The following is a 13,272-nucleotide window of genomic DNA, read 5'->3' on the forward strand; positions in this document are numbered from 1 at the left end:
CTCAGATGGGAGCACAAAACAGCAGTTCAGTTCATTTTGGTTTCTTTGCATAATCTAACATGAGGGATTCAGGAAGACTTTCTTTGGTGACCAAGGATGGTCTTGTGGTTAATGCATAAGAACAGGCTCTGCTACAGATTTCCTGTGTGAGCTAGGGCAAACTGTGACACCTCATTTTCGCCATATGTAAAATGATTACACTTCCTTATTTCACCAAGAGTTTATGAGGCTTAATTTGTTTGTATTTGCAAAGAGCTTGGAGACCCTTCGATGAAAGGAGCTATATAAATGCACAGTAACTCGGTGTTTTTGGATGTAGCTTTACCATGCTACAGAGCCCTTTGGTTTTTTGTGGGGTTTTTGTATAAAACTGTGTGTGTATGTGGCCTAAAGTAAGATGATCGCTTTCTAATATTTTAATTCACTTCCCCTCCCCCACAGATCAGACCTCCTTAATATTTTGCACGTGAAATTTTAGAATAGAGAAACCTACCCAGTACTCGAATTTGCATAACCGCTCCATGTAAACCAAAGAACATCCAGAGGGGCTGGGAACAGTCCACGCAGACCTGCATGCCGGCGCTGGCACCGTTGTGACTCAAATGCAGTTCGCCTTCCGAATTCACCATAAATCCCAAGATGTCTCCACTCTGGAGGGGCACCAACACTCTACAGACGGCCCAGAATTCCTTCCTGTCAACCAAAGACTCTGGGTTATAAGGAAGGTCGCTGGGTCTCAGAGTGCTGGGGTCACAAGAGGTCACTCCATAAGACAGTGTGCCGGACCGGGAGGCATTTGATTTGTTAATTTTGACAAAAATGGTTTCATTGATTCTAAGGGGTCTGCTGGTGAAAACCAAAGTTCTCTCTTCCCGGGCATGTTCCAGCCGGGCTACAGTTTGGTCATCCAGGATTTTGATGTGGGCTCCCCTGAGCTGGTGGAAGCGGAGGTCGCTTTCAAGCTGGGATGGGAAGAGATGGGAATGCTGAGTGTTGAGGGAGTTCTGTGGGATGGGACACATGGTGGCCAGCACGTGGAAGTTCTCTTCTTGGAGGTTGAGGTCACAGAGGCTCACGGAGAGACGGGTGTCCTCTGTTTCCCTACGCAGTGAGGGCCGGCGAATTGCAGTGAAAGATCTCGGACGCAGGCAGTCAGGAGGAATAATTTCACTGTCTGTGAAACCAAACAAGAGAGAGAAGGATCACTCAAGAAATAATAAAAATATCCAGGATTTTAGGAATCACTCTTGGTTTGATTGATACGTTGAAGGAAAAAGCAGAGCGCTTCTGCCTCCAATACATTTTCCTTAAAAAAAACCAAAACAACAGAAGAGCATTAAACATATTTGCAAGTGTATGCTAGTACTGTGCTTTCCCCATAGCATCAGCCACCATCATCACTTTAAAAATCTACGCATGTAGGCTCAAAATCAATTTAAAAAGAAACCAGACTGTTGGAGGAACTCTTTGGGGAGGAGAAGCAGAGGGTAAATAACTAAGACACATCATGAACTTATCGAACGATAGCTATATGGGCTCTGAGCTTTTATGACCTGTCCATGTCTATAATCACTTCTCACAAAAGGGCCATGAAATGAATAACTAAATATATATATGGATTTTAAAACAAATGGTAGCCTTGTAAATTTCAGTCCTATTCCTTACTTGTCACAACTTGAAATGTACTTAATATTTCTAGCAATAATTAATTGCCAGCCCATCTGTGTTTGCAGAAAGCCAGAGCGGAAGTAGATAATATCTCAGCTTAGGAATTTTCTATAAATACAGCACAATCACTCATTACCTCCAGAACAAATAATTAAAAATCAAACCAGCAGCTAAATAATGAAGACAGAAGACGCATACACATTCGAATGCAACAGAGGAAAAATAATGACACATTAGCCTTTCTGTTGAGTCTCACCTGATGCTTCAAAAGCTGATCATTTAATTCCTCTGCTAAACGATTTAACCAGCTGGCTTTAATACCTAAATTACTTCTGTTTAGCACAGTCTGAGCCATGCTGCTACCATGTTAATGTTAAAGAGCAATACATCGAGGAGAAATGCTGAATCAATGTAGTTTACAAACCTAAGCTCTGCTCCTGCCCCTGTGCTTAACTTTATGACTGATGAGGAACTCCTGTGATTTCAGTGGAACTGTTCATAGTATGTAAAGACTATTCATATTGTGTAAAGTTCAGCATGTGTGTAAATCTGACTTTCTGTGCACGATTGAGGCCTTGTTATGCCAGCTGTGGGCCATATCCTGGGAACCTTTCCCTGCTTCAATGGGAGCTTTGCCTGCGTAGGGACTGAAGAGCAGATAGTAGCTATAAACCCAGGTCCAAACTAGGTGGGCTCAGGATTCTCCACTCTGCGAGAAAAACCGCTGAAGGATTTTTTTGTTGACTCGGCGAGAATTCCCGCTTGATCTCTGGGGGAGCACATGCAGGGAGCAGCTCCCCCAGCGTTTGAAAGGCTGTAGCATGAGCCCCTCTATTCCCCATGCATCGCCATGGCCCTCTCATCACACCCCCTTTGAGAAGGCTATCAACATCGACAGCACTCGCTCGGAATAGCACCTGTCCTTCTCGGCCCAAGAGGGGCCGCTCACTGTGCAGGGCAGCAGGTGGGAGGCAAGAGAAGGCTCCACGCACCCATCTTCCAACTCTGCCCACTCACACATGGCCTCTGGCCCCCAAGACAGGGCCTCAAGACTTAGCCCAGCACTGACGTGCCATCAGCTCATGGATGAAACGGAGCGACTGCAAAGCCGAGTGCCACAGCCCCAGGTTCCAATTTAGGACAGGAAGCAAACCTGGTACGAGGTGAAGTCACAGAAGGAATGTAGGTGAGCTGAGGTTAGTCCTGCTTTGAGCAGGGGGGTTGGACTAGATACCTCCTGCGGTCCCTTCCAACCCTCATCTTCCATGATTCTATGACAGCAATGAACAATGGATTAGTCGGCAGCTCAGAGCTCACACTCTCTTCTTGCTAAACGTCTCCCTGGAGCTATTTATTATACGACAGCACATGGCACCTCTGTTAGGATGGCACCTCCTAGCAGCTCTCCAGAATACTGGTTCCCACAAAGGAGAAATGCCATCTCTGTTGAATCACTGAGAGCACATCGTGCAACACAGGGCTTCTCACCAGTGGTCTCAGACCATCTCAGCCCCGCTTATTTTGGGAGATCTGACAAGATCGCACCCACAGCTCGTTCGGGTGCAGTAACCTCTCTGGTTTGTTTAAGGTGAATCGTTCCAGTCTCCTCTTTAAATATCCTGCTCTTTCCAGAGAATGTTGGAATATTCCAAATTAACACCAGGCTGTATGTTTGTATCATGTAATTGATCCTCCTCATCCTAGCAACCACCCCAGGCCCCAGCAATTAATGTTTAAGGAAAAGGAACAGACCAGGAACTGATGTTACCCTGGATAATTTAGACAGCACTTGCACTGATGCTTTCTAATCTATTGGCTAGTGTTTATGTCATCACTGCCCCTGCTGGATAGAATCAGACTTCTCTCCCTCTACCAGGCTGGAAACTCACAAAGGAGAAAAAATTAATACTGGCAGCTGACGCAGATTCTTCGGTGGAGGTGAACTGGTAGAGACCTTTGTGCATAGAAACAGAAGGTCCTCTAAATTTCATTGCCCTTAACCACACATATGCAGCGTAGTTGACAACTGTGATGTGTGGGTAGCCTGCAGTCAAGGTTTCAGAAGCTTATTTTCCACAAGGATGCTTCACATTTCCCTTCAGCTGCTGGACAAAAAATTGAAAGGAGGCTAAGGGAGAAAGATTGTCTTGGGATTGAGACAAAGGACAGAGCAAGCAGACCTGCATTCTATTCCAAAGTGTTACTAACTTAGTTTGTTTTTGGGCAAGCAATTCAACCTCACAGGGGCTCAGTTTCCCCATATAACGTGCTCCCTCCATACAATGGCAATAACTTTTCTCAACCCCACAGGGTGGATTGTGAGGCTTAATTCATGAATGTCTGCAAAGATCTTTGGATGAAAGGTTTCTAGGAGAGCAAAATATTATTGAAGAGATTGGTGAAAATTTAGGGAGGTGGATCAGCCTGATCCTATGGATTTGATTTTTGATAAATCAAAAGGGATGGAGCAAAAAAAAATTTTAAATCCCATCATAAAGCAATTAAAATATTGAGATTCATCCTGCATGAATGTTAGTTGTTGACATGAAATATGGAACACCACGTATGCAGAATAATACATGAGCTGCAGAGAATTATGGAAGAATAATTCCATCTGCCCATTATGATGAAATCTTAAAATGAAAGAGAGGACTTTGGGTGGTTTGTCGAGAGATAATGGCCATACTAGTTCCTCTAGTCCAGTATCCTGGTCTTCTGACCGTGGCCAATGCCAGGTGCTTCAGAGGGAATGAACAGAACAGATAATCAAGTGATCCATCCAGTCACTCATTCTCAAGCACTGGCAAACAGCAATCCCTGCCTATCCTGGCTAATAGCCATTGACGGACCTATCCTCCATGAACTTATCCAATTCCTTTTTGAACCCTGTTATAGTCTTGGCCTTCACAACATCATCTGGCAAGGAGTTCCACAGGTTGACTGTGCATTGTGTGAAGAATTACTTCCTTTTGTTCATTTTAAACTTGCTGCCTATTAATTTCATTTGGTGACTCCTAGTTCTTGTGTTATGAGGAGGAGTAAGTAACATTTCCTTTTTTACTTTCTCCAACACCAGTCATGATTTTATAGACCTCTATCATGTCCCCCTTTAGTTGTCTCTTTTCCAAGATGAAAAATCTCAGCTTTATTAATCTCTCCTTATATGAAAGCTTTTCCATACCCCTAATCATTTTAGTTGCCCGTTTCTTTACCTTTTCCAATACCAATATATCTTTTTGAAGTGGGGTGACCAGACCTGCATGCAGTATTCAAGATGTGGCCGTACCATGGATTTATAAAGAGGCAATATGATATTTTCTGTCTTATTATCTCTCTCTTTCCTAATGATTCCCAACATTCTGTTAGTTTTTTTGACTATCGCTGCACATTGAGTGGATATTTTCAGGGAACTATCCAGAATGACTCCAAGATCTCTTTCCTGAGTGGTAACAGCTAATTTAGATGCCACCATTTTGTATGTATAGTTGGGATTATGTTTTCCAATGTGCACTACTTTGCATTTATCAACATTTAATTTCATCCGCCATTTTGTTGCCCAGTCACCCAGTTTCATGAGATCCCTTTGTAAATCTTCGCAGTCTGCTTTGGACTTAACTATCTTGAGTAGTTTTGTATCATCCTCAAATTTTGCCACCTCACTATTTACCCCTTTTTCCATTTATGAATATGTTGAACAGTACTGGTCCCAGTACAGACCTCTGGGGGACACCACTATTTACCTCTCTCCATTCTGAAAACTGACCATTTGTTTCTACACTTCGTTTCCTCTATTTTAATCAGTTACTGATCCAAGAGAGGACCCTCCCTCTTATCCCATGACCACTTACTTTGCTTAAGAGCTTTTGGCGAGGGACCTTGTCAAAGGCATTTTGAAAATCTAAATATACTATATCCACTGCCCTGTTCCTTCTGCACCTCCTCCTTGTCCACATGCTCCCCCTCAAATAATTCTGGTAGATTGGTGAGGCATGATTTGCCTTTACAAAAACCAGGTTGACTCTTCCCCAACAAATCGTGTTCATCTATGTGTCTGATAACCTCTTCCATCCCAACTTAATAAAATCCATTTAGTCCATACGTTGATATTCTGGGACATGAGACAGAGGCACCACTATTTTTCACCTCAATATACTTCACCATCAGTATGAAATTTCTCATTTCTGAAGATATTGTCTTACTCTCACCCAAAAGGATCCCAAAGACTTCTGCCAACTGTGCAACGTTATTTAGAAATCCTTGGGTCTTGCTACGTTATTGACCTCAGTGGGAGTTTTGCCTGAGCAAGGACTGAGGTGAAAAATGAGCAAGGAATTCAGGATTTGACCCCTACACGTGTAAGTGTGTCACCCACCACCAGAATGTACTGAGTTATGATGATGGAGACAACTTATTTCTCAGTTATAGCTCGAACAGATATCAGATATCACTATTGTTGCTGAAGTAGGAAGGGATTGCCATATTCAAAAGTCATTCCTCTGCTACAAGTTCTTCCCCTTCAGTGGTTTCAGAAAAGACAACCTCATACAAAACGCCAACTGTTTAGCATTCAATACCCTCCTTAGCTAAGAGGCTTCAAAGGATTCCTGATTCCAATTCAGATGGTTTGGAAGAAAAAAATCACCCGGGTTCTGGTAGCCACTAGCTTAATTCAGTCAAGTTTTAAACCCAAAATTCCCAGGCGTTGGCTGGAGGAAGTGTGGGGGGGTGTTAGAATCCTTGTTCCAGGCTCTGCACCATGTCATGCTGCCTACATCTCTGCCTTTGTTTCCTTCTGCACCTCCTCCTCCTCATCCACAGTGCTCTGCCAGTTCCTCATTTTTTCATGCCGTCTGCTGTGGCCTAGAAGAGGCTCCCTGATCTACCATGATGCCCCCAACTCACTCTGTCAAGTCCCTCCTAAGAATCCTCCTCTTTGAGCCAACCTTCCACCACTACTCATTCTTTCTTCTACAACCAAACATCCCCTCTTCAACAGGTATAGGGGGAATGTGGTACCTCAGATACCCCTGGATACTGACTGCTGGCAAATGTTGACTTCTTAATGACACCTCCCGCATATGCACATACAACCAAGGAGAGAATTATAATCTATAGCACCAACTAGTAACACCAGAGCTACAAGACCCAAAAGGCATGTATTATTGCCAGCATTTATTACATAATGACTTTGTTAAATCCATTCACCCACTCCATTCTTGACACATAGTCTATTGTCTAACTAAGAGCTTGATCCTCCACGGTGAGGGGGACCTGCAACACTCACTGACTTCCTACAGCACCCAGGAACCAACCCACAACTCACAGGATCAAGTGCTTTGCCTGCAAGATTTTGGGCACAGGGACCTTCTCCTTCTGCCTAGTTTGCAATGCCTTGTGCACGCCTATAGTGCTGTAGAAATAATACATGATCACAGTAAATGATCTGCCAATGTGTATTACGTGATGTGTATGTACCGCAAGAATGATCTAAAGAGGGTCAAATGTGAATAAATGAAACTCAAGAATTAGGATCGGAACAAAATGGTCATTAGGACATTCGGAATCAGAGTCATGGCAAAATAATGCATTGCATCATAAAATGCAACTACTTAATAGGAAACAGGAATGTAGAGATGACAAGGGACCAAGGAGGATGTAATTGTATCTGGACGCCAGTCCTGTTCTTCTGTAAATTAAGTAAAAGGGATCAACTCTGAACTCACTTGAAGCAGTGAAATCCACTGAAGGAAACAGGTAAAAAGCGAGTGTGATCAAAAATTGCCTCTTGCACTTCTCTTCATTCTTTCAGATTTTCCTTGCTCGCCCTCCTCCCACCAGCTTCATTTCTTCTCCTCTTCCCCCCTCCCATTCATTTGGCAATTTTGTCTTACTAACACCTTATATCTCCTGGTGGAGTTTTTGCAACTAAAGCCCTGAGAAGTGCAGAACCCCCAAAAGGCCCATTGAACTCAATGGGAATTGCAAGTACTGAGCCTGATGTCTGTATTTATGGAAATATCACATACCCTTTAAAAATAAGCCTCCACAAAAGGGTTTTTACAATTCTGCTTATGACATTATGTGGGATGTCCACACCTATTCAAGAAAACAGACCAGAGCTCCTTCTCAGGACGAGCCCTGAGGGGAAGATGGGCATGATTCCAACACTGAAGACAGGATACTCCCCCCTCCAAGGTCTTTAACAGGAATTGTGCGGCTAAGAGGCTGTTTGGCACCGCTTTGAACATTTAGGGGGAAGTGTCTGAAATATAAAGCAGATGTGCCAGGCTGTAAAACAACATGGCGCTTAGAGATGAGCAACCCGTCTTTTGGATGAGAAGTAAAGCTGTGTAACCGGCCACTTGCAATCAATCAAGATCCCACACCACTCATAAGAGTAAGATGTTAAGCCCAACTTCCTCACTAAAAATCCCCACTCAGATCTCTGCCTTGCTAAACTCTCCTTGCAGTTGTTCAGTGGTATTCTTCACTTCCCGTCCTAAATTAGTTGTGCAGTGCACGCTATTAGACAGTTGCCACATTTCAGCGGTAGGTGGAATGCCCCAGGGGTCGGTGCTGGGGCTGCTTTTGTTCAACATCTCCATTAATGATCTGGAGGATGGGGTGGATTGCACCCTCAGCAAGTTTGCATATGACACTAAGCTGTGGGGAGGGTAGGGAGGATGCAGAGTGACCTAGACAAATTGGAGGATTGGGCCAAAAAAAAAATGTGATGAGATTCAACAAGGACAAGTGCAGAATCCTGCACTTAGGATGGAAGAATCCCATGCACTGCTGCAGACTAGGCACTGACTGGCTAGGCAGCAATTCTGCAAAAAAGGACCTGGGGGTTACAGAGGATGAGAAGCTGGATAGGAGTCAATAGTGTGCCCTTATTGCCAAGAAGGCTAATGGCATATTGGGCTGCATTAGTAGGAGCATTGCCAGCAGATCGAGGGAAGTGATTATTCCCCTCTAGTCGGCATTGGTGAGGCCACCAGTATTGTGAGTATTGTGTCCAGTTTTGGGCTCCCCACTACAGAAAGGATGTGGACAAATTGGAGAGAGTCCAGCGGAGGGCAACAAAAATGATTAGGGGCCTGGAGCACAGGACTTATGAGGAGAGGCTGAGGTAACTAGGTTGGTTCAGCCTGCAGAAGAGAAGAATGAGGGGAGATTTGATAGCAGCCTTCAACTGCCTGAAAGGAGGTTCCAGGGAGGGTAGAACTAGGCTGTTCTCAGTGGCAGTAGATGACAGAACAAGGAGCAATGGTCTCAAGTTGCAGTGGGGGAGGTCTAGGTTGGATATTAGGAAAACCTTTTTCACTCAGAGGGTGGGGAAGCACTGGAATGGGTTACCTGGGGAGGTTGTGGAATCTCCATTTTTAGAGATTTTTAAGGTGTGGCTTGACAAAGCCCTGGTTGGGATGATTTAATTGGGGTTGGTCCTGCTTTGAGCAGGGGGTTGGACTAGATGAGCCTAATCCAACCCTAACCTTCTATGATTCTTTGATTGCTGTGCCTAGTTTATAACTCTATTTGTGAAGTACTTTGAGGGGACTGAGGATGGAAAATGCTGTATCTATGCAAATCCATTAGATCTAGAGCTGGGCAAAAGTTTTCTGATGAAACTTTTATTTTGCCAAAAGGTGCATATTTGGGTTGACTGAAACATTTTGCAAAGTCATATTGAATTTGCCAAATAGTTCCAGCCCCCCCCAAAATTGAGAAAAGTAAAAAAAATTAATTTTAATGTTTAAATGAAATGTTTAAATTTTATTTTAAATTATTGTTGTTTTGAATTTTATTTCTCTTTTTAAAGGTAAATACACCCTTCAAAAATAAATGATTTTGTCTGACCCGAAACAAATATTTTTCGACTTTTTCATTTGCCCATTTTATCCACAAAGCCAGGATCTAGTCTCACATTTTCCCCAAAGTTACAAGATGTTTGGTTCAGGCCCATCTCTAGTTTGGTGATGTGTTTCTTAGAACTTTTTATTGTAGTTGGGAGAACCAAGCAAATGGAAAAACAAACTTACCCTTATTTAAAATAAACCCAAGTGGAAAATTCATAGGCAAACAAAAGAGAAATGGAAGAAAGGGGAGACGGAGACCTTGCTTGTGGTAGTTAAGAGACAAAGCCAAGCTCACAAAGAATGTTAGGAGTGCTCCTGCCTTTTGGCAAAGTACCAAAATAGATACATTTTCTAAAAAAAATAAACTTATTTGCTTTCAGAAAACTTGTATTCTCCGTGTGAGGTCTGAGGAGCAGACAACTGCATTTCTGCACTATTACCGTGACCCTGTGGAAACCTAGAGTCACAAAATGAACATGATCAGACTGTGATGCTTTGCCTAGTTTTGTTTTATTTTTTCGGTTACCTTTAAATCTTGAAGTTATAAGACCTGGGGCCACTCCACTGTGTTTACTTCTCATAAACAGTCGGGCGCCGGAATGCATCTTCTCAGTTCATACAAAGAAGCCACTTTGGGAGCATTATAGTAGATGTGGGAGGCAATTGGATAAAATCCCACACAGGAATGACTCACATTTAAAGCTTTCTCTGCTATATACAGAGAAACTCAACTCTTCTCAGTACATTTCCCCCTAAGAACAGGCTGAAAAGTCAAACTACCTGTCCTAATCTCTGATCCACCATCCCTTCCTACCGCATCAGAGACACAAAACCCACAGTCATTAATTAAATAAAGATCTAGTTATAGTCATACGGTTTATGACTTTTAAAATAAAGTCTTAAGATGCCATTTTAAATAAAGCATGCCCCTTCTATTTTCCCGACAAGAATACACAATAGATTACAGTCAATGGGAAAATTAATTCCTAATGTAGCTCCATCAGCTTTAAATGTAAGATAAATTTCTTGTCTTCAAGAGCAGGTACAATTTAGCTCCTACCTAAATAGCCTCAGAGATCGGGGACCCATTGGTAGGGACTATAGTCTCACATCGTAAGATACAGTCCCTGCCCCGAAGAACCTACAACCTAAATAAAAAGGACTGACAAAGGTGGGAGAAGGAAGCATGACTGTTACCGACTCAGACATGCCAACTTGTGCGAATTGATCACGAGAGTCGTGATTTCTGAGTAAAATTAAGCCTCACTGATGGTCGCCCAATAGAGCTCTCTGCCAGCCTGGGACGTGGGAGAAGGGACCCCACGGCAGCCCCACCAGAACTCTAGGAGGAGCAGAGGTGGGTTGCAAGGGAGACTGAAGTGAGGAGGGTGGAGGCTGAAGGGGTGGGGAGGGCTGTATTGATGTTGGAGTACTGGAAGGGTGAACTGAGGGCAGTGGAGGTCACTGGGGTAGGTGGGCTGAAATAATGGGCTGGTGATGATGGCGGCTGGAGTGCTGAACTGAGAGGGGGTAGGGTTGGGACTGAACAGATGCACTGCTACAGACTGGTGACCGACTGGTTAAGCAGCGGTCCTGCAGAAAAAGACCTGGGGGGTACAGTGGACAAGAAGCTAGATATTAGTCAACAGTGTGCCCTTGTTGCCAAGAAGGCTAATGGCATATTGGGCTGCATTAGTAGGAACAATGCCAGCAGATTATGGGAAGTGATTATTCCCCTCTATTCGGCATTGGTGAGGCTGCATTTGGAGTATTGTGTCCAGTTTTGGGGCCCCCCCCCCCACTACAGGAAGGATGTGGACAAATTGTAGAGAGTCCAGTGGAGGGCAACAAAAGTGATTAGGGGGCTGGAGCACATGAGTTTTGAGGGGAGGCGGAGAGAACTAGGTTTATTAAGTCTGCAGAAGAGAAGAGTGAGGGGGGATTTTATAGCAGCCTTTAACTACCTGAAAGGGGCTCCAGGGAGGATGGAGCTAGGCTGTTCTTAGTGGTAGTAGGTGACAAAACAGGGAGCAATGGTCTCAAGTTGCAATGGGGGAGATCTAGGTTGGATATTAGGAAAAACTTTTTCAGTAGGAGGGTGGTGAAGCACTGGAATGGGTTACCTAGGGAGGTGCTGGAATCTCAAACCTTAGAGGTTTTTATGGTGCAGCTTGACAAAGCCCTGGCAGGGATGATTTAACTGAGGTTACTCCTGCTTTGAGCAGGGGGTTACAATAGATGACCTCCTGAGATCCCTTCCAACCCTCATCTTCTATGAGGCTATGATGGGAGGCTGGGGGATAATACTATTTGCTGGGCAGGAGATGAGCAGATGTGAGAGTGAGAGCTCCTGCCACAGGGGCTAAAATCACCTTATCCAGTACGTGGGCGAGTGGGCGACACTAATTGTCACATGCACACATCCTGGGGCTGGGCAGGGGGAGTTCCAAAATCAAGAGACAGGCCTAAAAAAACACAATATAATCTTTTACGAAAAAGTCCCAATTTCCTCAAAATCACAGATGAAGCCTCCTGCAGAGCCATGAACTGAATCCACATCTCCTGCGTCTGACCCCCATGCCTTAATCACAAAGATCCTTCTTCCCTGTTATCACTCCTCCACTCCCCTGTCCTCCTGTCTTAGCTCTTCTGCACAACGAATCACAGTTTAACCACTAGCCTTCCCCCAACCACATCTCACACCTTCCTCCATTTAATCCCTTACAGTCGGAAGAGTCTGCCTGACCCAATTCTGCCATGTCTCCCCTCTCTCATCTGTTAAATCCCTCCTGGGAGCACTTTTCATGCAGATGGCCTATTAATCCAAGTCTTCTTCTCCAAGCAGCCATAAGGACTCCTGAAGAAGAGGGACTGAGACAGCTTAAAATAAAAAACTGCAAACTAGTCTCACTAACACATCACATGGCTCCCTTTACCACTCAGCATCCTGCTTCTGCTGCTGCCTACCTCTGTCTGCAGGTTGCCTCTTTAGAATGTGAGCTTTTCAAGGTGGGAACCCTGTTCTCATTTTGGTCAGCATGGTAGTTTGCATATTTGTGGCAATATATAAATGTATATTAGGAATAATTAACAATGACATCAGCCCAGTGAGTCACACAGCCGGTTAAGACTATTACCAAACAGAGTATTCTGGGGGTTCTGATTTGCATTTGATCTTAGTGGAGATGTGGTTTCTGGGCTCCTATTGTCACGGTGCACTACGTCATGTTTCGCCCTTCAGGGGGCGCCAAAAGCCAAAAGCCCGAACAATCCCTCATTCATGGAGTTCGCACTCGTAAATCATGGTGATACCAACTTGACATCACTATGTACTTAGTGGAGGGTAAACACATTTGCAATGTGCTTTTTATGGGGCTCATGCACAAGTTACCAGTTACATTTGGATTTCTATGTCCTATTCATTTCAATCTGGAAGGCAAAGCAACTCACACAAGGCTGTTTCATGCCATGAGGAGCTGTTATAGATACACCATTGACTGTGCTTGAATTAGCATATAAGACATAGGATCTGGAAGCTTCAGACATATTTCAAAGAGGGTTGTGAGTTCTGTAAGTAGCGTCCGAGGCAGATGTCTGCTCTGTCGCCAATTACACATATTTCATGACAGATAGTTGTATTCGTCAAGCAAACAACAGATGTGTGAATCAAATGGCTGAATTAGATCCCCTTCTGACCAGCAACGTCCAAATTCGTATTTTACAGAGGCTCACTGTGTCTCTCCAA

General features: G+C 44.0%; 1 protein-coding gene across 1 annotated transcript in view; it reads right to left on the reverse strand.

Moving 5' to 3' along the window:
* The window catches only part of NEURL1 (neuralized E3 ubiquitin protein ligase 1), a 220,177-nt gene that overhangs the window by 19,890 nt on the left and 187,015 nt on the right, over nt 1-13,272 (reverse strand). Inside the window, exon 4 of the mRNA XM_067537188.1 lies at nt 494-1,174. Within this exon, the coding sequence (XP_067393289.1) occupies nt 494-1,174 (681 nt within the window). The remainder of the gene's footprint in view (nt 1-493; nt 1,175-13,272) is intronic.

Source organism: Emydura macquarii, unplaced genomic scaffold (assembly GCF_026122565.2).
Source record: "Emydura macquarii macquarii isolate MOO-44397 ecotype Brisbane River unplaced genomic scaffold, CSIRO-AGI_Emac_v2 contig_3692, whole genome shotgun sequence".
In the NCBI taxonomy this organism is placed as follows: domain Eukaryota; kingdom Metazoa; phylum Chordata; order Testudines; family Chelidae; genus Emydura; species Emydura macquarii.